This window comes from Giraffa tippelskirchi, chromosome 7, assembly GCF_054371585.1.
Source record: "Giraffa tippelskirchi isolate mGirTip1 chromosome 7, T2T-mGirTip1v1.2.pri, whole genome shotgun sequence".
Classification (NCBI taxonomy): Eukaryota; Metazoa; Chordata; class Mammalia; order Artiodactyla; family Giraffidae; genus Giraffa; species Giraffa tippelskirchi.
The window spans coordinates 66,089,545-66,113,197 of record NC_137281.1 but is presented as its reverse complement, the minus strand read 5'-3'; the positions used below and the strand labels follow the sequence as shown (position 1 = coordinate 66,113,197).

Here is a 23,653-nt window from a genome sequence, read left to right as displayed (position 1 = left end):
ACAGCCTCTACGGTGTGAAGAGGGAGGTCCCTTTTGACAGAGCTTTCCGGCTGTCAGATCTAAGCTGTTGTTTCCCTGTCAGCTGTGTCTCTTCCGTTGCAGCCAGGTGGGCCACGCTGCTCCAAAGGAGCTCACAAGCTGAGTTGCAAGGGAGGTATTGAGAGGACAGGGATGGCTACAACGTGCTGCAAACTGAGTGAGGGTCCCCACAATCCTCAGCAAAGGTCTGTGGCGTGCAAGTGGGGAGTAGAGGGCCCCCAAGTTCCAAAGGAAGGGAGGTACTCGGGAGCTAAAGCCCTTGGCTGCTGTGGTAGCAGCTGCAGATGGCAGCTCGTCCACAGCGCACTTCGAATGAGGTCATATGAGCGGGACTCTGGAAATGGCTCCGAAATCCAGAGAATGGGGTCAGGGTATGTGGGAATCCGGCGGGGGTGGGGGGTGGATGAAGGAAGGTGTCCTTCCTCTCTCCAGTGCAATTTGGTTTGGTGAGTCTCAAAGCTACCAGATGGCACTTCCCAAGTCAGGCCCCCGCAGGAATCAGGGTGGGCTGCGTGCCTCGGCCCCTGCCACAGGGACAAGCCACACCAGTGGCCTCCCTGAGCTCAAATGGCCGGATCTGGGGGTTTGTCTGGGTGCACACCTCCTTGCTGTGGCCAAGTTCCCCCCTTCTCTGAGCACCAGCTTCATCCTCTCGAAGGAGGACATCGATTGCTACCTTGGCACGTTACTCTCTTCATCCTGTGAAGACTCATTAGGCTTATCCTACAATTACTAGCTGGCTCGAAGAGATATCTCCTGAATCCAGATTAAGCTGGAGTCTCCCAGGCTCATCTGGCATGTCTTCCCTGAAGTCTGCCAAAACCCACACCCTTGCATTTCCAGGGACTCCCCTTAGCCAGCTGGGCAGAAAACCCAGCATGCTTCAAACAAGCTGACAGACAAGCGGGAGAGGACTCATGGGCAGACGGCCTCCCTCAGGTCTCGGGTGGAGCTCTGGGACCACAGCAGCAACGGGCCATCCCAGCCCCTGGGCTCAGCAGCGCCCTCATTCTCAGGCCGGCGGCTCTGCCCTGAGGGGAGCAGGAAGGTCACCAACTGCAGCAGGCGGACCTCAAGCCCCTCCCACTGCTGGAGCCTGACCTCCCCCGGCCCCACCCCTTCCCCTACCCCAGCAGGACGAGAGCTCGTCTTCCCCTGGCTTCCAACGTGAGGCCCGGCCCTGGGCCCCGATTGGGCACTGCCCCAGTCCGGAGCCAATCACAGTGGCCAGGGAGGTGGAACGCACCGATTGGCCAGGGCCAGGTCATGTGACCATGCTCCCCAGGAAACTCAAATATTACCAAGATTCCCTAACAAACCAATGAACAAAATTATCCAGTAAACGCAAACCGTACTTTTTAATGAGGCCAATGTCACAGAAAAAAAAAAAAAAATGCTTCACAATGAACTGCTCAAGGAAGCTACTAAATAAACTTTCAGAAAAGTTAAGTCGTTTTTTTTTTTTTTTTTAATAGGGTGACGGAGAGCTATACCTTTCCCATCTATGTGAATTTAGGTTTAAACTAGATTTCCCTTGGCTATTATATAAGACAAAAAACCCCACATCACCCCCTTTCACTCCCCCCACCCCCAAAAAGTCTTTTAGTCTATTGAGTTTTTGTGTCCTCAGTTGTGTCTGATTCACGGCAACTCACGAACTCTACACAGCCAGGCTCTTCCGTCCATGGAATTCAGGGCAATTTTTTTCTGTCACAGTAAATGCCCACCCTGGGTGATCCAAAGGCAAGGGCTCAGAGGCTCCTGAGAGACTAACTCCTTTCAGCTGAGCACAGAGCTGGCTCCTCACTGGGATGCCTGTGGCCTGGGGCTCCCAGAGGGAACAGCAGCACTCGCCCCACCGTGTGGTCACTGCTGCAAGTGCAGGCTGCTCCTCACTCCCCCTTGACAGTGTCCCTGAGGGCAGAACAGTGTGAATCTACTCAAGGTGGAAATGCAAACTCCGATGCAACCAAACTTCCCACAAGGTCTCCAAAACCACTCAGGAACAGGGAATTGGAAACTGCAGGGCATGACATGAATGGAGATGGAGACTTGACACCTTACACCGAGTTCACTTCCAGTTATCCCTAGACAAAGTTTCCATGAAAACTTGTCACAAATCTAGAAGAACAATGAGCAGAAACCGGACACGTGCTTTGAGTCTTCACACACAAAACTAAAAGGCAGTCCACAAAACAACCCAGAGAATACAGTGGACTTTGCAAAATCAAAGATATCTACCGTGGGAAAGACCTCATTACAAAAGCAAAAGACAGGTCATACATCGCGAGACGAATGAGTGGAAACACAAAGCTTCTCAAGGACGTGTCTCCAAACAGACAAAGAACACCAACACAACAAGCCTGTGAAAACTAGGGAAAGGTCTGAAGGGACGCCAGACTGAGGAAGACACACACAGAGTATCCCGGATGATGTCCAGCACTGAGGGCCTGAAGAAACAACAGTCTGGTTGCACTCCCTCAGGCCTGTGTGACCCTGGATGAGGCCTCTGTTTCCCGGTGGCTCTGAGAGATGGACAGGGAGGAAGGGGAAGAGAAATCACTTGCACTTCTAATACTCACAGCAAAGTCTTCCAATGAGAAGGGAATTATCACCCCCACTGACAATGCCATTCACTGAAGTGATACCCACGAGTCCATCTAACCCAGAAGGGAAGGAAGGACCTGTTCTCACAAAACGGCGAGAGATGGAAGAAAGAAGATCAAGCCCACACCAATCACTGGAAAGAGAAGCTGTGCTCAGGGCTTGAAAGAATTCCTATTGGGAAAATGATGTCACAGCCCCACAAGGCAATCCACAGCTTCGATGCTATTCCTCCCAAAATGCCAATGCATGTTCGCACCGAACAAAGAATTGCAAAAGGGGTTACGGAAACAGAAAAGAGCCTAAATTGTCAATACAATCCGACGAAAAAGCCCCGATACGGACGTCCAAGGTTGTGTGAAAGGAAATTAGACGACCAAACTAGGATCCTCAGGAGAGTATCGGAGAAGGCGATGGCGACCCACTCCAGTACTCTTGCCTGGAAAATGCCCTGGACGGAGGAGCCTGGTAGGCTGCAGGCCATGGGGTCGCGCAGAGTCAGACACGACTGAAGTGACTTAGCCGCAGCGGCAGCAGCAGGACAGTATGCTATTGGGAATACAACAACACACACAGATCCAGATCGATGGAATAAAGTTGAGGGTCCAGAAACAAACCCCGGCATCCAAGGTCAACTCATCTCTGACACAGAAGGGGAGAATATCCAAATGGGAACAAGAAAGCCTCTTCAATCAATGTCCATGGGAAAACCAGACAGCTACATCTGAAGAACGCTATTGGTTTTGATCTCACACCACCTCAATATCGGGGAAAAACCTCACCCTAAAGACTGATGTCATGAGATAGCTAGAAAGAAGCGTAGGTCAAAGGCTCCTTAACATCAGAGTCTCCTTGCCATTTGCTGGGCGGAGGTAGAAATGGGTCTCTTCAAGTAAGGGAAAGAGGGAAACCAAGTACACCAATGGGTTTCCATCCAATGGAACCTCTTCACAACAGAGAAGCTAAGCATTCACAAATGCAAAAGATAGGAAACGGAACATGAGAGACTCCTTGCAAGTGGTGTATCTGAGAAGGGGTTCATATGGAAAGAGACGAAGAATGCACAGCACTCAGATTCCAAGAAACACCACCACCACCCTTGACCCTTCCCCCATGACCAACTCCGACCTAAAGCCTTTCTCTCCCTCTAACCTATCCCTAAAACATAACCCTCATCTAATCATATACATGTGCATTCCTAGCATCCATCCATCCACACACGAGAGAGAAAGAGGAAGACACAGACTGAATCGAGAAAGGAAAAGAGAGGGACACAGCCAGAGAGAGACACGGAACCAAAGAGAGGAAAGGAGTCGATGGTCCAGACTTTTCATCAATCTGTCTCGAAGGTAGAAGCAATGACAGCGCCCATCCACCCCAGAAGGGGGAAACGGACGGAAGGTTTGGAGAGGAAAAGACAAGAACGCAGGGAGCCATTAGAAGCTCAGCCACCCGCAGAAGCCGAGCTGGGACACTTGAACAGAATCTCAATGGAAACAGAGGACCAGAAAGTTGGCTACTCTTTTCTATCAGAGAGGGAGACCTTCGAGTCTTCCTTTCGGTCCTCCAACTTGCATGCGGGGTCTCCAAACAGTCAGGAGGGGGAGTGCCTTTTCCTCGGTACCACGGCGCATCCAGGCCTCGTTCTGCCCCATTCTGTGCTGTGTCAGCCCTGGATGGAGTCTTTCTTTCTGAAGTCTCAGCGCACAAGCTCCACGTGATATCAGCCCCAGGTGGAAAGGCATGGAGCTGCTCGTAGGCCGACAGACCTAGGAAACAGATGGGAGAATGACCCCCACTCTGCAGATGGAGAGACCGGGGAAACCCTGAGGGGCATATGCTTGTCCAGGGCCACACCACTTACGAGAAGAAGGAGCCTGGTCTGAGAGCAGCGGGGTCCTCAGAGCTCAGGCCCTGGCTGCACCCAGGCCTCCCCAGGGCTGTGGGCTGGGCTGTGTGGCTGTCACTGTGCCTGCACATGGCCTAAGGGGGGTGGTCGAGCAGTCAGAAACCCAGAGATTCCCTTGCGAAGTTTTGGGGAAGGGACCTCAGCACGAACCCCAGGAAATGATGTCACCTGCCGGCAACAGAACCCAACAGAACCCGCAACCCGGGTATCCAGGCCTCCAGAGCGGAGAGGAGCCCCCAGCCAGATCACTTGCTGCCAGGATGTTCTGCTGTTTGCCCCTGCCCAGAGGCCGGGGCCTCAGGAGAGCTCACAGGCAGTGTGCGTGGGCACCCTGTCGACGTTGGCTCAGGGCACCCCCGAGAGGCCTCTGGCCCTTTGCCCGGAGAAACAGAAAGGTAACACGGGGAGCCCCAGGCGGGGCCAGGCCACCTCTCCCATGCCACCCGGAAATACCGGGTCCTTTGCCTGTGTGTGTGGATGCGGGTTTCTCGGGGTGTGTCTCCCTCAAGGAAGCCCAGGCGGATGTGGGGTCAGAAGCCTGCGGACAAGTTGTGTCCACACCCCAGGGGAGAGCAGGCTGGGTGGGATGGGGAGAGTGCGGGCAGCGCCGGCCGCCCAGGCTGACCTCACACCCTCAGGTGGGTCTCTTTCCTCCCGGGTGGGGATCTGAGCAGACACACGTCTCTGACCCTTCTGGGAAGAGAAGTTCGAGCAGGCAGAAGCAGCGGCTCCACTGGACAGGCCCAGCTCGGAAAACTCCCAGCACGGCTGGCTGACGGTCACTGTCGTTGCAGAGCTTCCCACGTGATGAGGCCGAGGACGGGGACACCCCGTCCACCTCCCGGAGGGAGGGGTCGGAGCACCACCCCCCCGCCCGTGAGGCCCAGTGCAGGCTCCAGGTGAGCGTGCCCACGGAGGCATCAGCCCCACCGGGGGCGAAGCGGAGGCGGGGAAGGCCTGCTGCCGAGACACCACCCAGGATACACCCGGCGGCCCAGTCTGAGGCGGCCACGGAGCTCAGCACACCCGGCTCCGACCCAGAGTCCCGAGAACCCCGGCCTCTGAGGCAGCAGGAGGACCTGGAGCCCAGCACGCCAGAGCACAGAGGTGAGGACGCTGGGGCTGGTGCACGGGAGTGTGTGGGGAGGGGGTGCTGAGCTACACACGGACGAGTCCCCGAAAGATGCTGCTGGGCCTGCAGCAAGCGCTGGCCTCACACCCCCACCCCCATCTTGCACACTTCAGTCCCAAAAGACATCCGACCCTGGGTATTCTTTGGGAATCTCTTGGAAGCTTTCTGTCCCGGGATACGCACATGCCAAGGCTGGCCTGTGGGCAAACTTTGCTTCTCCCCCAGCTCTAGCACTGGCCTCCAACTGGAACCAGGCTCTACTTCCCAGACCTGTCCCTACAGAGGTGGTGGCTCCAGGTGCAGGACCCAGGGATCCACCGAGGCCAGATGGAGATCCGAGACTTGCCCTCACAGAGACACCAGGCCAGCTGGGTACTGGCCAGCACACCGGGCAGATCGGATCTCCGTGCCTGCAGGGCCCCCAGCCCCAGGCACTGATGTCCCACCCCCTCAGCCAGAACCTCCACCTCCACGTGCACCTGTACCTGCTCGGGCTTTGGCAGGAGAACCCGAGGCAGAGGAAGAGTCACCGCCTCGGCAGGGAGAGCCTGCCCTGGCTCCCGCGCAACACCCAGACGCCGACGATGACTCACTCGCCCCTGCAGGAAGAACGAGCCCCCGCTCTGGGCAGAGACCCAGAGCCCTTGCCGGAAACACCACGTCCAGGGGAGCGGTCGGCTCTGCAGCCTCCATCCCTGTCTGCTCACCGTGGACGCCGGCAACTCGGTCTGCCCCCAGGGGACATGGAGTTCCTTTCCCCTGAACTGCTTTGCATTTGGTTTGTTTCCACCTTTCTGGTGATGTTTTATTTTGTGTATGGTTTCCTGTATTTCTCTTGGTTAAGTTGGGATTAGTAAACTTTTTCATCATTGTTGCAATTTGGGAACACTGTTGTGTAACTCTGGTGATACTGTGTTACCATCCCAATTTGTAGTTTCAGACCCGTTCGATCTTTATGCCCCACCCCCCAACAAAGCCTGGATTCAAGGCAAGCACGCCCTGTTCATCCCTCCCCCCGATCCTGAACACAATTTCATCTTTTCTTTCTGCATTCCTTCCTATATTCTTGGTGTCCCCAATCAATGACTCTCAGTGAAATGACTGAAGGAGTTTTTTTCGGACTCTCCACCTACTGTAAGACTCCATTGGAGAGTTCTCATTTGTATGTCATTTGAACTAGCCTTTGATAGCTGAAAGGACGGTGTACGTCCTTTCAAGATATCATGTGCCAAACGAAGCCCTTTTGGCAAATGCCATCATTATCTCCAGGCAGGCATTGCTGTTTGAAGGGTGACATCTCAGCCAGAAGGCAGAGGCTGAGCTCCTCTTGTTGCACCAGCTCCCAAAAGAAGCCAAGAAAGGGAGCTGGAACAACAAACCACCCCAACGCCCAGGAAAGCGTTCTTCACGACAGAAGGCTAGAAAATGACCCAACAACCTTGTGGCCCAGAACCCCTCTAAAAAATCACTGTTCCATAAAAAAGAGAAACACATGGGAAGTTCCAAGGAGAGGCAATGCCCATGGCCAGTGTACTTTAGAGACGGCCTGACCGCTCCGGGGAAGACACGCACCGACGGAACCCCTTGGGAAACAGCAGTGATAGTCCTCACCGTCGTAAGGGTTTCCTCTGGGGACAACCTGCCCTGGGCACCACATGAGGGAGCAGACCGGCTTCTCTTCCTCTGCCCCCACACCATTCACTCATGAAGGCAGCTCAGGTGTTCTCATGCCCTGCCTGCCTGCCTGCCTGCCTGGCTCATCCGTGAGCTGTGCCCACCTCCAGGGCAGGACTCCACCTTCTCCTCTCTGTGTACCGTGAATCTGCACACAGTGGGCTTTCAGAACCTTAGGAGACTTGAGCCATTCCCACTGGAGCCAGAACCCTCCCCAGGAAGGAAAACAGCTGTGGAGTCATTTTGGCCCCAGCACTGGTTCCCAAACCCTGGCGGCTCCTACAGCCTCTACGGTGTGATGAGGGAGGTCCCTTTTGACAGAGCTTTCCGGCTGTCAGATCTAAGCTGTTGTTTCCCTGTCAGCTGTGTCTCTTCCGTTGCAGCCAGGTGGGCCACGCTGCTCCAAAGGAGCTCACAAGCTGAGTTGCAAGGGAGGTATTGAGAGGACAGGGATGGCTACAACGTGCTGCAAACTGAGTGAGGGTCCCCACAATCCTCAGCAAAGGTCTGTGGTGTGCAAGTGGGGAGTAGAGGGCCCCCAAGTTCCAAAGGAAGGGAGGTACTCGGGAGCTAAAGCCCTTGGCTGCTGTGGTAGCAGCTGCAGATGGCAGCTCGTCCACAGCGCACTTCGAATGAGGTCATATGAGCGGGACTCTGGAAATGGCTCCGAAATCCAGAGAATGGGGTCAGGGTATGTGGGAATCCGGCGGGGGTGGGGGGTGGATGAAGGAAGGTGTCCTTCCTCTCTCCAGTGCAATTTGGTTTGGTGAGTCTCAAAGCTACCAGATGGCACTTCCCAAGTCAGGCCCACGCAGGAATCAGGGTGGGCTGCGTGCCTCGGCCCCTGCCACAGGGACAAGCCACACCAGTGGCCTCCCTGAGCTCAAATGGCCGGATCTGGGGGTTCTGTCTGGGTGCACACCTCCTTGCTGTGGCCAAGTTCCCCCCTTCTCTGAGCACCAGCTTCATCCTCTCGAAGGAGGACATCGATTGCTACCTTGGCACGTTACTCTCTTCATCCTGTGAAGACTCATTAGGCTTATCCTACAATTACTAGCTGGCCCGAAGAGATATCTCCTGAATCCAGATTAAGCTGGAGTCTCCCAGGCTCATCTGGCATGTCTTCCCTGAAGTCTGCCAAAACCCACACCCTTGCATTTCCAGGGACTCCCCTTAGCCAGCTGGGCAGAAAACCCAGCATGCTTCAAACAAGCTGACAGACAAGCGGGAGAGGACTCACGGGCAGACGGCCTCCCTCAGGTCTCGGGTGGAGCTCTGGGACCACAGCAGCAACGGGCCATCCCAGCCCCTGGGCTCAGCAGCGCCCTCATTCTCAGGCCGGCGGCTCTGCCCTGAGGGGAGCAGGAAGGTCACCAACTGCCGCAGGCGGACCTCAAGCCCCTCCCACTGCTGGAGCCTGACCTCCCCCGGCCCCACCCCTTCCCCTACCCCAGCAGGACGAGAGCTCGTCTTCCCCTGGCTTCCAACGTGAGGCCCGGCCCTGGGCCCCGATTGGGCACTGCCCCAGTCCGGAGCCAATCACAGTGGCCAGGGAGGTGGAACGCACCGATTGGCCAGGGCCAGGTCATGTGACCATGCTCCCCAGGAAACTCAAATATTACCAAGATTCCCTAACAAACCAATGAACAAAATTATCCAGTAAACGCAAACCGTACTTTTTAATGAGGCCAATGTCACAGAAAAAAAAAAAATGCTTCACAATGAACTGCTCAAGGAAGCTACTAAATAAACTTTCAGAAAAGTTAAGTCTTTTTTTTTTTTTTTTTAATAGGGTGACGGAGAGCTATACCTTTCCCATCTATGTGAATTTAGGTTTAAACTAGATTTCCCTTGGCTATTATATAAGACAAAAAACCCCACATCACCCCCTTTCACTCCCCCCAACCCCAAAAAGTGTTTTAGTCTATTGAGTTTTTGTGTCCTCAGTTGTGTCTGATTCACGGCAACTCACGAACTCTACACAGCCAGGCTCTTCCGTCCATGGAATTCAGGGCAATTTTTTTCTGTCACAGTAAATGCCCACCCTGGGTGATCCAAAGGCAAGGGCTCAGAGGCTCCTGAGAGAATAACTCCTTTCAGCTGAGCACAGAGCTGGCTCCTCACTGGGATGCCTGTGGCCTGGGGCTCCCAGAGGGGACAGCAGCACTCGCCCCACCGTGTGGTCACTGCTGCAAGTGCAGGCTGCTCCTCACTCCCCCTTGACAGTGTCCCTGAGGGCAGAACAGTGTGAATCTACTCAAGGTGGAAATGCAAACTCCGATGCAACCAAACTTCCCACAAGGTCTCCAAAACCACTCAGGAACAGGGAATTGGAAACTGCAGGGCATGACATGAATGGAGATGGAGACTTGACACCTTACACCGAGTTCACTTCCAGTTATCCCTAGACAAAGTTTCCATGAAAACTTGTCACAAATCTAGAAGAACAATGAGCAGAAACCGGACACGTGCTTTGAGTCTTCACACACAAAACTAAAAGGCAGTCCACAAAACAACCCAGAGAATACAGTGGACTTTGCAAAATCAAAGATATCTACCGTGGGAAAGACCTCATTACAAAAGCAAAAGACAGGTCATACATCGCGAGACGAATGAGTGGAAACACAAAGCTTCTCAAGGACGTGTCTCCAAACAGACAAAGAACACCAACACAACAAGCCTGTGAAAACTAGGGAAAGGTCTGAAGGGACGCCAGACTGAGGAAGACACACACAGAGTATCCCGGATGATGTCCAGCACTGAGGGCCTGAAGAAACAACAGTCTGGTTGCACTCCCTCAGGCCTGTGTGACCCTGGATGAGGCCTCTGTTTCCCGGTGGCTCTGAGAGATGGACAGGGAGGAAGGGGAAGAGAAATCACTTGCACTTCTAATACTCACAGCAAAGTCTTCCAATGAGAAGGGAATTATCACCCCCACTGACAATGCCATTCACTGAAGTGATACCCACGAGTCCATCTAACCCAGAAGGGAAGGAAGGACCTGTTCTCACAAAACGGCGAGAGATGGAAGAAAGAAGATCAAGCCCACACCAATCACTGGAAAGAGAAGCTGTGCTCAGGGCTTGAAAGAATTCCTATTGGGAAAATGATGTCACAGCCCCACAAGGCAATCCACAGCTTCGATGCTATTCCTCCCAAAATGCCAATGCATGTTCGCACCGAACAAAGAATTGCAAAAGGGGTTACGGAAACAGAAAAGAGCCTAAATTGTCAATACAATCCGACGAAAAAGCCCCGATACGGACGTCCAAGGTTGTGTGAAAGGAAATTAGACGACCAAACTAGGATCCTCAGGAGAGTATCGGAGAAGGCGATGGCGACCCACTCCAGTACTCTTGCCTGGAAAATGCCCTGGACGGAGGAGCCTGGTAGGCTGCAGGCCATGGGGTCGCGCAGAGTCAGACACGACTGAAGTGACTTAGCCGCAGCGGCAGCAGCAGGACAGTATGCTATTGGGAATACAACAACACACACAGATCCAGATCGATGGAATAAAGTTGAGGGTCCAGAAACAAACCCCGGCATCCAAGGTCAACTCATCTCTGACACAGAAGGGGAGAATATCCAAATGGGAACAAGAAAGCCTCTTCAATCAATGTCCATGGGAAAACCAGACAGCTACATCTGAAGAACGCTATTGGTTTTGATCTCACACCACCTCAATATCGGGGAAAAACCTCACCCTAAAGACTGATGTCATGAGATAGCTAGAAAGAAGCGTAGGTCAAAGGCTCCTTAACATCAGAGTCTCCTTGCCATTTGCTGGGCGGAGGTAGAAATGGGTCTCTTCAAGTAAGGGAAAGAGGGAAACCAAGTACACCAATGGGTTTCCATCCAATGGAACCTCTTCACAACAGAGAAGCTAAGCATTCACAAATGCAAAAGATAGGAAACGGAACATGAGAGACTCCTTGCAAGTGGTGTATCTGAGAAGGGGTTCATATGGAAAGAGACGAAGAATGCACAGCACTCAGATTCCAAGAAACACCACCACCACCCTTGACCCTTCCCCCATGACCAACTCCGACCTAAAGCCTTTCTCTCCCTCTAACCTATCCCTAAAACATAACCCTCATCTAATCATATACATGTGCATTCCTAGCATCCATCCATCCACACACGAGAGAGAAAGAGGAAGACACAGACTGAATCGAGAAAGGAAAAGAGAGGGACACAGCCAGAGAGAGACACGGAACCAAAGAGAGGAAAGGAGTCGATGGTCCAGACTTTTCATCAATCTGTCTCGAAGGTAGAAGCAATGACAGCGCCCATCCACCCCAGAAGGGGGAAACGGACGGAAGGTTTGGAGAGGAAAAGACAAGAACGCAGGGAGCCATTAGAAGCTCAGCCACCCGCAGAAGCCGAGCTGGGACACTTGAACAGAATCTCAATGGAAACAGAGGACCAGAAAGTTGGCTACTCTTTTCTATCAGAGAGGGAGACCTTCGAGTCTTCCTTTCGGTCCTCCAACTTGCATGCGGGGTCTCCAAACAGTCAGGAGGGGGAGTGCCTTTTCCTGGGTACCACGGCGCATCCAGGCCTCGTTCTGCCCCATTCTGTGCTGTGTCAGCCCTGGATGGAGTCTTTCTTTCTGAAGTCTCAGCGCACAAGCTCCACGTGATATCAGCCCCAGGTGGAAAGGCATGGAGCTGCTCGTAGGCCGACAGACCTAGGAAACAGATGGGAGAATGACCCCCACTCTGCAGATGGAGAGACCGGGGAAACCCTGAGGGGCATATGCTTGTCCAGGGCCACACCACTTACGAGAAGAAGGAGCCTGGTCTGAGAGCAGCGGGGTCCTCGGAGCTCAGGCCCTGGCTGCACCCAGGCCTCCCCAGGGCTGTGGGCTGGGCTGTGTGGCTGTCACTGTGCCTGCACATGGCCTAAGGGGGGTGGTCGAGCAGTCAGAAACCCAGAGATTCCCTTGCGAAGTTTTGGGGAAGGGACCTCAGCACGAACCCCAGGAAATGATGTCACCTGCCGGCAACAGAACCCAACAGAACCCGCAACCCGGGTATCCAGGCCTCCAGAGCGGAGAGGAGCCCCCAGCCAGATCACTTGCTGCCGGGATGTTCTGCTGTTTGCCCCTGCCCAGAGGCCGGGGCCTCAGGAGAGCTCACAGGCAGTGTGCGTGGGCACCCTGTCGACGTTGGCTCAGGGCACCCCCGAGAGGCCTCTGGCCCTTTGCCCGGAGAAACAGAAAGGTAACACGGGGAGCCCCAGGCGGGGCCAGGCCACCTCTCCCATGCCACCCGGAAACACCGGGTCCTTTGCCTGTGTGTGTGGATGCGGGTTTCTCGGGGTGTGTCTCCCTCAAGGAAGCCCAGGCGGATGTGGGGTCAGAAGCCTGCGGACAAGTTGTGTCCACACCCCAGGGGAGAGCAGGCTGGGTGGGATGGGGAGAGTGCGGGCAGCGCCGGCCGCCCAGGCTGACCTCACACCCTCAGGTGGGTCTCTTTCCTCCCGGGTGGGGATCTGAGCAGACACACGTCTCTGACCCTTCTGGGAAGAGAAGTTCGAGCAGGCAGAAGCAGCGGCTCCACTGGCCAGGCCCAGCTCGGAAAACTCCCAGCACGGCTGGCTGACGGTCACTGTCGTTGCAGAGCTTCCCACGTGATGAGGCCGAGGACGGGGACACCCCGTCCACCTCCCGGAGGGAGGGGTCGGAGCACCACCCCCCCGCCCGTGAGGCCCAGTGCAGGCTCCAGGTGAGCGTGCCCACGGAGGCATCAGCCCCCCCGGGGGCGAAGCGGAGGCGGGGAAGGCCTGCTGCCGAGACACCACCCAGGATACACCCGGCGGCCCAGTCTGAGGCGGCCACGGAGCTCAGCACACCCGGCTCCGACCCAGAGTCCCGAGAACCCCGGCCTCTGAGGCAGCAGGAGGACCTGGAGCCCAGCACGCCAGAGCACAGAGGTGAGGACGCTGGGGCTGGTGCACGGGAGTGTGTGGGGAGGGGGTGCTGAGCTACACACGGACGAGTCCCCGAAAGATGCTGCTGGGCCTGCAGCAAGCGCTGGCCTCACACCCCCACCCCCATCTTGCACACTTCAGTCCCAAAAGACATCCGACCCTGGGTATTCTTTGGGAATCTCTTGGAAGCTTTCTGTCCCGGGATACGCACATGCCAAGGCTGGCCTGTGGGCAAACTTTGCTTCTCCCCCAGCTCTAGCACTGGCCTCCAACTGGAACCAGGCTCTACTTCCCAGACCTGTCCCTACAGAGGTGGTGGCTCCAGGTGCAGGACCCAGGGATCCACCGAGGCCAGATGGAGATCCGAGACTTGCCCTCACAGAGACACCAGGCCAGCTGGGTACTGGCCAGCACACCGGGCAGATCGGATCTCCGTGCCTGCAGGGCCCCCAGCCCCAGGCACTGATGTCCCACCCCCTCAGCCAGAACCTCCACCTCCACGTGCACCTGTACCTGCTCGGGCTTTGGCAGGAGAACCCGAGGCAGAGGAAGAGTCACCGCCTCGGCAGGGAGAGCCTGCCCTGGCTCCCGCGCAACACCCAGACGCCGACGATGACTCACTCGCCCCTGCAGGAAGAACGAGCCCCCGCTCTGGGCAGAGACCCAGAGCCCTTGCCGGAAACACCACGTCCAGGGGAGCGGTCGGCTCTGCAGCCTCCATCCCTGTCTGCTCACCGTGGACGCCGGCAACTCGGTCTGCCCCCAGGGGACATGGAGTTCCTTTCCCCTGAACTGCTTTGCATTTGGTTTGTTTCCACCTTTCTGGTGATGTTTTATTTTGTGTATGGTTTCCTGTATTTCTCTTGGTTAAGTTGGGATTAGTAAACTTTTTCATCATTGTTGCAATTTGGGAACACTGTTGTGTAACTCTGGTGATACTGTGTTACCATCCCAATTTGTAGTTTCAGACCCGTTCGATCTTTATGCCCCACCCCCCAACAAAGCCTGGATTCAAGGCAAGCACGCCCTGTTCATCCCTCCCCCCGATCCTGAACACAATTTCATCTTTTCTTTCTGCATTCCTTCCTATATTCTTGGTGTCCCCAATCAATGACTCTCAGTGAAATGACTGAAGGAGTTTTTTTCGGACTCTCCACCTACTGTAAGACTCCATTGGAGAGTTTTCATTTGTATGTCATTTGAACTAGCCTTTGATAGCTGAAAGGACGGTGTACGTCCTTTCAAGATATCATGTGCCAAACGAAGCCCTTTTGGCAAATGCCATCATTATCTCCAGGCAGGCATTGCTGTTTGAAGGGTGACATCTCAGCCAGAAGGCAGAGGCTGAGCTCCTCTTGTTGCACCAGCTCCCAAAAGAAGCCAAGAAAGGGAGCTGGAACAACAAACCACCCCAACGCCCAGGAAAGCGTTCTTCACGACAGAAGGCTAGAAAATGACCCAACAACCTTGTGGCCCAGAACCCCTCTAAAAAATCACTGTTCCATAAAAAAGAGAAACACATGGGAAGTTCCAAGGAGAGGCAATGCCCATGGCCAGTGTACTTTAGAGACGGCCTGACCGCTCCGGGGAAGACACGCACCGACGGAACCCCTTGGGAAACAGCAGTGATAGTCCTCACCGTCGTAAGGGTTTCCTCTGGGGACAACCTGCCCTGGGCACCACATGAGGGAGCAGACCGGCTTCTCTTCCTCTGCCCCCACACCATTCACTCATGAAGGCAGCTCAGGTGTTCTCATGCCCTGCCTGCCTGCCTGCCTGCCTGGCTCATCCGTGAGCTGTGCCCACCTCCAGGGCAGGACTCCACCTTCTCCTCTCTGTGTACCGTGAATCTGCACACAGTGGGCTTTCAGAACCTTAGGAGACTTGAGCCATTCCCACTGGAGCCAGAACCCTCCCCAGGAAGGAAAACAGCTGTGGAGTCATTTTGGCCCCAGCACTGGTTCCCAAACCCTGGCGGCTCCTACAGCCTCTACGGTGTGATGAGGGAGGTCCCTTTTGACAGAGCTTTCCGGCTGTCAGATCTAAGCTGTTGTTTCCCTGTCAGCTGTGTCTCTTCCGTTGCAGCCAGGTGGGCCACGCTGCTCCAAAGGAGCTCACAAGCTGAGTTGCAAGGGAGGCATTGAGAGGACAGGGATGGCTACAACGTGCTGCAAACTGAGTGAGGGTCCCCACAATCCTCAGCAAAGGTCTGTGGTGTGCAAGTGGGGAGTAGAGGGCCCCCAAGTTCCAAAGGAAGGGAGGTACTCGGGAGCTAAAGCCCTTGGCTGCTGTGGTAGCAGCTGCAGATGGCAGCTCGTCCACAGCGCACTTCGAATGAGGTCATATGAGCGGGACTCTGGAAATGGCTCCGAAATCCAGAGAATGGGGTCAGGGTATGTGGGAATCCGGCGGGGGTGGGGGGTGGATGAAGGAAGGTGTCCTTCCTCTCTCCAGTGCAATTTGGTTTGGTGAGTCTCAAAGCTACCAGATGGCACTTCCCAAGTCAGGCCCCCGCAGGAATCAGGGTGGGCTGCGTGCCTCGGCCCCTGCCACAGGGACAAGCCACACCACTGGCCTCCCTGAGCTCAAATGGCCGGATCTGGGGGTTCTGTCTGGGTGCACACCTCCTTGCTGTGGCCAAGTTCCCCCCTTCTCTGAGCACCAGCTTCATCCTCTCGAAGGAGGACATCGATTGCTACCTTGGCACGTTACTCTCTTCATCCTGTGAAGACTCATTAGGCTTATCCTACAATTACTAGCTGGCCCGAAGAGATATCTCCTGAATCCAGATTAAGCTGGAGTCTCCCAGGCTCATCTGGCATGTCTTCCCTGAAGTCTGCCAAAACCCACACCCTTGCATTTCCAGGGACTCCCCTTAGCCAGCTGGGCAGAAAACCCAGCATGCTTCAAACAAGCTGACAGACAAGCGGGAGAGGACTCACGGGCAGACGGCCTCCCTCAGGTCTCGGGTGGAGCTCTGGGACCACAGCAGCAACGGGCCATCCCAGCCCCTGGGCTCAGCAGCGCCCTCATTCTCAGGCCGGCGGCTCTGCCCTGAGGGGAGCAGGAAGGTCACCAACTGCCGCAGGCGGACCTCAAGCCCCTCCCACTGCTGGAGCCTGACCTCCCCCGGCCCCACCCCTTCCCCTACCCCAGCAGGACGAGAGCTCGTCTTCCCCTGGCTTCCAACGTGAGGCCCGGCCCTGGGCCCCGATTGGGCACTGCCCCAGTCCGGAGCCAATCACAGTGGCCAGGGAGGTGGAACGCACCGATTGGCCAGGGCCAGGTCATGTGACCATGCTCCCCAGGAAACTCAAATATTACCAAGATTCCCTAACAAACCAATGAACAAAATTATCCAGTAAACACAAACCGTACTTTTTAATGAGGCCAATGTCACAGAAAAAAAAAAAAAATGCTTCACAATGAACTGCTCAAGGAAGCTACTAAATAAACTTTCAGAAAAGTTAAGTCGTTTTTTTTTTTTTTTAATAGGGTGACGGAGAGCTATACCTTTCCCATCTATGTGAATTTAGGTTTAAACTAGATTTCCCTTGGCTATTATATAAGACAAAAAACCCCACATCACCCCCTTTCACTCCCCCCACCCCCAAAAAGTCTTTTAGTCTATTGAGTTTTTGTGTCCTCAGTTGTGTCTGATTCACGGCAACTCACGAACTCTACACAGCCAGGCTCTTCCGTCCATGGAATTCAGGGCAATTTTTTTCTGTCACAGTAAATGCCCACCCTGGGTGATCCAAAGGCAAGGGCTCAGAGGCTCCTGAGAGACTAACTCCTTTCAGCTGAGCACAGAGCTGGCTCCTCACTGGGATGCCTGTGGCCTGGGGCTCCCAGAGGGAACAGCAGCACTCGCCCCACCGTGTGGTCACTGCTGCAAGTGCAGGCTGCTCCTCACTCCCCCTTGACAGTGTCCCTGAGGGCAGAACAGTGTGAATCTACTCAAGGTGGAAATGCAAACTCCGATGCAACCAAACTTCCCACAAGGTCTCCAAAACCACTCAGGAACAGGGAATTGGAAACTGCAGGGCATGACATGAATGGAGATGGAGACTTGACACCTTACACCGAGTTCACTTCCAGTTATCCCTAGACAAAGTTTCCATGAAAACTTGTCACAAATCTAGAAGAACAATGAGCAGAAACCGGACACGTGCTTTGAGTCTTCACACACAAAACTAAAAGGCAGTCCACAAAACAACCCAGAGAATACAGTGGACTTTGCAAAATCAAAGATATCTACCGTGGGAAAGACCTCATTACAAAAGCAAAAGACAGGTCATACATCGCGAGACGAATGAGTGGAAACACAAAGCTTCTCAAGGACGTGTCTCCAAACAGACAAAGAACACCAACACAACAAGCCTGTGAAAACTAGGGAAAGGTCTGAAGGGACGCCAGACTGAGGAAGACACACACAGAGTATCCCGGATGATGTCCAGCACTGAGGGCCTGAAGAAACAACAGTCTGGTTGCACTCCCTCAGGCCTGTGTGACCCTGGATGAGGCCTCTGTTTCCCGGTGGCTCTGAGAGATGGACAGGGAGGAAGGGGAAGAGAAATCACTTGCACTTCTAATACTCACAGCAAAGTCTTCCAATGAGAAGGGAATTATCACCCCCACTGACAATGCCATTCACTGAAGTGATACCCACGAGTCCATCTAACCCAGAAGGGAAGGAAGGACCTGTTCTCACAAAACGGCGAGAGATGGAAGAAAGAAGATCAAGCCCACACCAATCACTGGAAAGAGAAGCTGTGCTCAGGGCTTGAAAGAATTCCTATTGGGAAAATGATGTCACAGCCCCACAAGGCAATCCACAGCTTCGATGCTATTCCTCCCAAAATGCCAATGCATGTTCGCACCGAACAAAGAATTGCAAAAGGGGTTACGGAAACAGAAAAGAGCCTAAATTGTCAATACAATCCGACGAAAAAGCCCCGATACGGACGTCCAAGGTTGTGTGAAAGGAAATTAGACGACCAAACTAGGATCCTCAGGAGAGTATCGGAGAAGGCGATGGCGACCCACTCCAGTACTCTTGCCTGGAAAATGCCCTGGACGGAGGAGCCTGGTAGGCTGCAGGCCATGGGGTCGCGCAGAGTCAGACACGACTGAAGTGACTTAGCCGCAGCGGCAGCAGCAGGACAGTATGCTATTGGGAATACAACAACACACACAGATCCAGATCGATGGAATAAAGTTGAGGGTCCAGAAACAAACCCCGGCATCCAAGGTCAACTCATCTCTGACACAGAAGGGGAGAATATCCAAATGGGAACAAGAAAGCCTCTTCAATCAATGTCCATGGGAAAACCAGACAGCTACATCTGAAGAACGCTATTGGTTTTGATCTCACACCACCTCAATATCGGGGAAAAACCTCACCCTAAAGACTGATGTCATGAGATAGCTAGAAAGAAGCGTAGGTCAAAGGCTCCTTAACATCAGAGTCTCCTTGCCATTTGCTGGGCGGAGGTAGAAATGGGTCTCTTCAAGTAAGGGAAAGAGGGAAACCAAGTACACCAATGGGTTTCCATCCAATGGAACCTCTTCACAACAGAGAAGCTAAGCATTCACAAATGCAAAAGATAGGAAACGGAACATGAGAGACTCCTTGCAAGTGGTGTATCTGAGAAGGGGTTCATATGGAAAGAGACGAAGAATGCACAGCACTCAGATTCCAAGAAACACCACCACCACCCTTGACCCTTCCCCCATGACCAACTCCGACCTAAAGCCTTTCTCTCCCTCTAACCTATCCCTAAAACATAACCCTCATCTAATCATATACATGTGCATTCCTAGCATCCATCCATCCACACACGAGAGAGAAAGAGGAAGACACAGACTGAATCGAGAAAGGAAAAGAGAGGGACACAGCCAGAGAGAGACACGGAACCAAAGAGAGGAAAGGAGTCGATGGTCCAGACTTTTCATCAATCTGTCTCGAAGGTAGAAGCAATGACAGCGCCCATCCACCCCAGAAGGGGGAAACGGACGGAAGGTTTGGAGAGGAAAAGACAAGAACGCAGGGAGCCATTAGAAGCTCAGCCACCCGCAGAAGCCGAGCTGGGACACTTGAACAGAATCTCAATGGAAACAGAGGACCAGAAAGTTGGCTACTCTTTTCTATCAGAGAGGGAGACCTTCGAGTCTTCCTTTCGGTCCTCCAACTTGCATGCGGGGTCTCCAAACAGTCAGGAGGGGGAGTGCCTTTTCCTGGGTACCACGGCGCATCCAGGCCTCGTTCTGCCCCATTCTGTGCTGTGTCAGCCCTGGATGGAGTCTTTCTTTCTGAAGTCTCAGCGCACAAGCTCCACGTGATATCAGCCCCAGGTGGAAAGGCATGGAGCTGCTCGTAGGCCGACAGACCTAGGAAACAGATGGGAGAATGACCCCCACTCTGCAGATGGAGAGACCGGGGAAACCCTGAGGGGCATATGCTTGTCCAGGGCCACACCACTTACGAGAAGAAGGAGCCTGGTCTGAGAGCAGCGGGGTCCTCGGAGCTCAGGCCCTGGCTGCACCCAGGCCTCCCCAGGGCTGTGGGCTGGGCTGTGTGGCTGTCACTGTGCCTGCACATGGCCTAAGGGGGGTGGTCGAGCAGTCAGAAACCCAGAGATTCCCTTGCGAAGTTTTGGGGAAGGGACCTCAGCACGAACCCCAGGAAATGATGTCACCTGCCGGCAACAGAACCCAACAGAACCCGCAACCCGGGTATCCAGGCCTCCAGAGCGGAGAGGAGCCCCCAGCCAGATCACTTGCTGCCGGGATGTTCTGCTGTTTGCCCCTGCCCAGAGGCCGGGGCCTCAGGAGAGCTCACAGGCAGTGTGCGTGGGCACCCTGTCGACGTTGGCTCAGGGCACCCCCGAGAGGCCTCTGGCCCTTTGCCCGGAGAAACAGAAAGGTAACACGGGGAGCCCCAGGCGGGGCCAGGCCACCTCTCCCATGCCACCCGGAAACACCGGGTCCTTTGCCTGTGTGTGTGGATGCGGGTTTCTCGGGGTGTGTCTCCCTCAAGGAAGCCCAGGCGGATGTGGGGTCAGAAGCCTGCGGACAAGTTGTGTCCACACCCCAGGGGAGAGCAGGCTGGGTGGGATGGGGAGAGTGCGGGCAGCGCCGGCCGCCCAGGCTGACCTCACACCCTCAGGTGGGTCTCTTTCCTCCCGGGTGGGGATCTGAGCAGACACACGTCTCTGACCCTTCTGGGAAGAGAAGTTCGAGCAGGCAGAAGCAGCGGCTCCACTGGCCAGGCCCAGCTCGGAAAACTCCCAGCACGGCTGGCTGACGGTCACTGTCGTTGCAGAGCTTCCCACGTGATGAGGCCGAGGACGGGGACACCCCGTCCACCTCCCGGAGGGAGGGGTCGGAGCACCACCCCCCCGCCCGTGAGGCCCAGTGCAGGCTCCAGGTGAGCGTGCCCACGGAGGCATCAGCCCCCCCGGGGGCGAAGCGGAGGCGGGGAAGGCCTGCTGCCGAGACACCACCCAGGATACACCCGGCGGCCCAGTCTGAGGCGGCCACGGAGCTCAGCACACCCGGCTCCGACCCAGAGTCCCGAGAACCCCGGCCTCTGAGGCAGCAGGAGGACCTGGAGCCCAGCACGCCAGAGCACAGAGGTGAGGACGCTGGGGCTGGTGCACGGGAGTGTGTGGGGAGGGGGTGCTGAGCTACACACGGACGAGTCCCCGAAAGATGCTGCTGGGCCTGCAGCAAGCGCTGGCCTCACACCCCCACCCCCATCTTGCACACTTCAGTCCCAAAAGACATCCGACCCTGGGTATTCTTTGGGAATCTCTTGGAAGCTTTCTGTCCCGGGATACGCACATGCCAAGGCTGGCCTGTGGGCAAACTTTGCTTCTCCCCCAGCTCTAGCACTGGCCTCCAACTGGAACCAGGCTCTACTTCCCAGACCTGTCCCTACAGAGGTGGTGGCTCCAGGTGCAGGACCCAGGGATCCACCGAGGCCAGATGGAGATCCGAGACTTGCCCTCACAGAGACACCAGGCCAGCTGGGTACTGGCCAGCACACCGGGCAGATCGGATCTCCGTGCCTGCAGGGCCCCCAGCCCCAGGCACTGATGTCCCACCCCCTCAGCCAGAACCTCCACCTCCACGTGCACCTGTACCTGCTCGGGCTTTGGCAGGAGAACCCGAGGCAGAGGAAGAGTCACCGCCTCGGCAGGGAGAGCCTGCCCTGGCTCCCGCGCAACACCCAGACGCCGACGATGACTCACTCGCCCCTGCAGGAAGAACGAGCCCCCGCTCTGGGCAGAGACCCAGAGCCCTTGCCGGAAACACCACGTCCAGGGGAGCGGTCGGCTCTGCAGCCTCCATCCCTGTCTGCTCACCGTGGACGCCGGCAACTCGGTCTGCCCCCAGGGGACATGGAGTTCCTTTCCCCTGAACTGCTTTGCATTTGGTTTGTTTCCACCTTTCTGGTGATGTTTTATTTTGTGTATGGTTTCCTGTATTTCTCTTGGTTAAGTTGGGATTAGTAAACTTTTTCATCATTGTTGCAATTTGGGAACACTGTTGTGTAACTCTGGTGATACTGTGTTACCATCCCAATTTGTAGTTTCAGACCCGTTCGATCTTTATGCCCCACCCCCCAACAAAGCCTGGATTCAAGGCAAGCACGCCCTGTTCATCCCTCCCCCCGATCCTGAACACAATTTCATCTTTTCTTTCTGCATTCCTTCCTATATTCTTGGTGTCCCCAATCAATGACTCTCAGTGAAATGACTGAAGGAGTTTTTTTCGGACTCTCCACCTACTGTAAGACTCCATTGGAGAGTTTTCATTTGTATGTCATTTGAACTAGCCTTTGATAGCTGAAAGGACGGTGTACGTCCTTTCAAGATATCATGTGCCAAACGAAGCCCTTTTGGCAAATGCCATCATTATCTCCAGGCAGGCATTGCTGTTTGAAGGGTGACATCTCAGCCAGAAGGCAGAGGCTGAGCTCCTCTTGTTGCACCAGCTCCCAAAAGAAGCCAAGAAAGGGAGCTGGAACAACAAACCACCCCAACGCCCAGGAAAGCGTTCTTCACGACAGAAGGCTAGAAAATGACCCAACAACCTTGTGGCCCAGAACCCCTCTAAAAAATCACTGTTCCATAAAAAAGAGAAACACATGGGAAGTTCCAAGGAGAGGCAATGCCCATGGCCAGTGTACTTTAGAGACGGCCTGACCGCTCCGGGGAAGACACGCACCGACGGAACCCCTTGGGAAACAGCAGTGATAGTCCTCACCGTCGTAAGGGTTTCCTCTGGGGACAACCTGCCCTGGGCACCACATGAGGGAGCAGACCGGCTTCTCTTCCTCTGCCCCCACACCATTCACTCATGAAGGCAGCTCAGGTGTTCTCATGCCCTGCCTGCCTGCCTGCCTGCCTGGCTCATCCGTGAGCTGTGCCCACCTCCAGGGCAGGACTCCACCTTCTCCTCTCTGTGTACCGTGAATCTGCACACAGTGGGCTTTCAGAACCTTAGGAGACTTGAGCCATTCCCACTGGAGCCAGAACCCTCCCCAGGAAGGAAAACAGCTGTGGAGTCATTTTGGCCCCAGCACTGGTTCCCAAACCCTGGCGGCTCCTACAGCCTCTACGGTGTGATGAGGGAGGTCCCTTTTGACAGAGCTTTCCGGCTGTCAGATCTAAGCTGTTGTTTCCCTGTCAGCTGTGTCTCTTCCGTTGCAGCCAGGTGGGCCACGCTGCTCCAAAGGAGCTCACAAGCTGAGTTGCAAGGGAGGCATTGAGAGGACAGGGATGGCTACAACGTGCTGCAAACTGAGTGAGGGTCCCCACAATCCTCAGCAAAGGTCTGTGGTGTGCAAGTGGGGAGTAGAGGGCCCCCAAGTTCCAAAGGAAGGGAGGTACTCGGGAGCTAAAGCCCTTGGCTGCTGTGGTAGCAGCTGCAGATGGCAGCTCGTCCACAGCGCACTTCGAATGAGGTCATATGAGCGGGACTCTGGAAATGGCTCCGAAATCCAGAGAATGGGGTCAGGGTATGTGGGAATCCGGCGGGGGTGGGGGGTGGATGAAGGAAGGTGTCCTTCCTCTCTCCAGTGCAATTTGGTTTGGTGAGTCTCAAAGCTACCAGATGGCACTTCCCAAGTCAGGCCCCCGCAGGAATCAGGGTGGGCTGCGTGCCTCGGCCCCTGCCACAGGGACAAGCCACACCACTGGCCTCCCTGAGCTCAAATGGCCGGATCTGGGGGTTCTGTCTGGGTGCACACCTCCTTGCTGTGGCCAAGTTCCCCCCTTCTCTGAGCACCAGCTTCATCCTCTCGAAGGAGGACATCGATTGCTACCTTGGCACGTTACTCTCTTCATCCT

General features: G+C 55.1%; 3 protein-coding genes and 1 long non-coding RNA gene across 4 annotated transcripts in view; 3 read left to right on the top strand and 1 right to left on the bottom strand.

Annotated features, from left to right (window-relative positions):
- Positions 1-1,373: 1,373 nt before the first annotated feature.
- LOC145514117 (uncharacterized) overlaps positions 1,374-23,653 on the bottom strand; it is a 144,921-nt gene continuing 122,641 nt past the window's right edge. Inside the window, exons 13-15 of the long non-coding RNA XR_014059836.1 lie at positions 16,235-16,346; positions 8,599-8,710; positions 1,374-4,412 (exon numbers count right to left, since the gene is read on the bottom strand). This is a non-coding gene — a long non-coding RNA (uncharacterized LOC145514117). The remainder of the gene's footprint in view (positions 4,413-8,598; positions 8,711-16,234; positions 16,347-23,653) is intronic.
- Positions 4,787-6,562, top strand: LOC145514099 (uncharacterized). The gene is made up of 3 exons (XM_081511188.1): positions 4,787-4,947; positions 5,347-5,659; positions 5,910-6,562. Exons 1-3 carry the CDS (start codon positions 4,813-4,815, stop codon positions 6,536-6,538), a joined length of 1,077 nt encoding a protein of 358 aa, XP_081367314.1. The 5' UTR covers positions 4,787-4,812; the 3' UTR covers positions 6,539-6,562.
- LOC145514088 (uncharacterized) lies at positions 11,842-14,198 on the top strand. The gene is made up of 3 exons (XM_081511172.1): positions 11,842-12,583; positions 12,983-13,295; positions 13,546-14,198. The coding sequence occupies exons 1-3, from the start codon at positions 12,347-12,349 to the stop codon at positions 14,172-14,174; spliced, it is 1,179 nt and encodes a 392-aa protein (XP_081367298.1). The 5' UTR covers positions 11,842-12,346; the 3' UTR covers positions 14,175-14,198.
- Positions 17,019-21,835, top strand: LOC145514086 (uncharacterized). Its single transcript, XM_081511169.1, has 3 exons — positions 17,019-20,220; positions 20,620-20,932; positions 21,183-21,835. The coding sequence occupies exons 1-3, from the start codon at positions 19,984-19,986 to the stop codon at positions 21,809-21,811; spliced, it is 1,179 nt and encodes a 392-aa protein (XP_081367295.1). The 5' UTR covers positions 17,019-19,983; the 3' UTR covers positions 21,812-21,835.

Excerpts from the sequence above, each read along its gene's own strand:
- LOC145514099 (XM_081511188.1), top strand. The coding sequence starts at position 4,813 with ATGTTCTGCTGTTTGCCCCTGCCCAGAGGCCGGGGCCTCAGGAGAGCT. Across the intron at positions 4,948-5,346 it reads TTGCCCGGAGAAACAGAAAG|AGCTTCCCACGTGATGAGGC; the intron begins GTAACACGGGGA and ends CTGTCGTTGCAG. Across the intron at positions 5,660-5,909 it reads CAGCACGCCAGAGCACAGAG|CTCTAGCACTGGCCTCCAAC; the intron begins GTGAGGACGCTG and ends CTTCTCCCCCAG.
- LOC145514088 (XM_081511172.1), top strand. The coding sequence starts at position 12,347 with ATGATGTCACCTGCCGGCAACAGAACCCAACAGAACCCGCAACCCGGG. Across the intron at positions 12,584-12,982 it reads TTGCCCGGAGAAACAGAAAG|AGCTTCCCACGTGATGAGGC; the intron begins GTAACACGGGGA and ends CTGTCGTTGCAG. Across the intron at positions 13,296-13,545 it reads CAGCACGCCAGAGCACAGAG|CTCTAGCACTGGCCTCCAAC; the intron begins GTGAGGACGCTG and ends CTTCTCCCCCAG.
- LOC145514086 (XM_081511169.1), top strand. The coding sequence starts at position 19,984 with ATGATGTCACCTGCCGGCAACAGAACCCAACAGAACCCGCAACCCGGG. Across the intron at positions 20,221-20,619 it reads TTGCCCGGAGAAACAGAAAG|AGCTTCCCACGTGATGAGGC; the intron begins GTAACACGGGGA and ends CTGTCGTTGCAG. Across the intron at positions 20,933-21,182 it reads CAGCACGCCAGAGCACAGAG|CTCTAGCACTGGCCTCCAAC; the intron begins GTGAGGACGCTG and ends CTTCTCCCCCAG.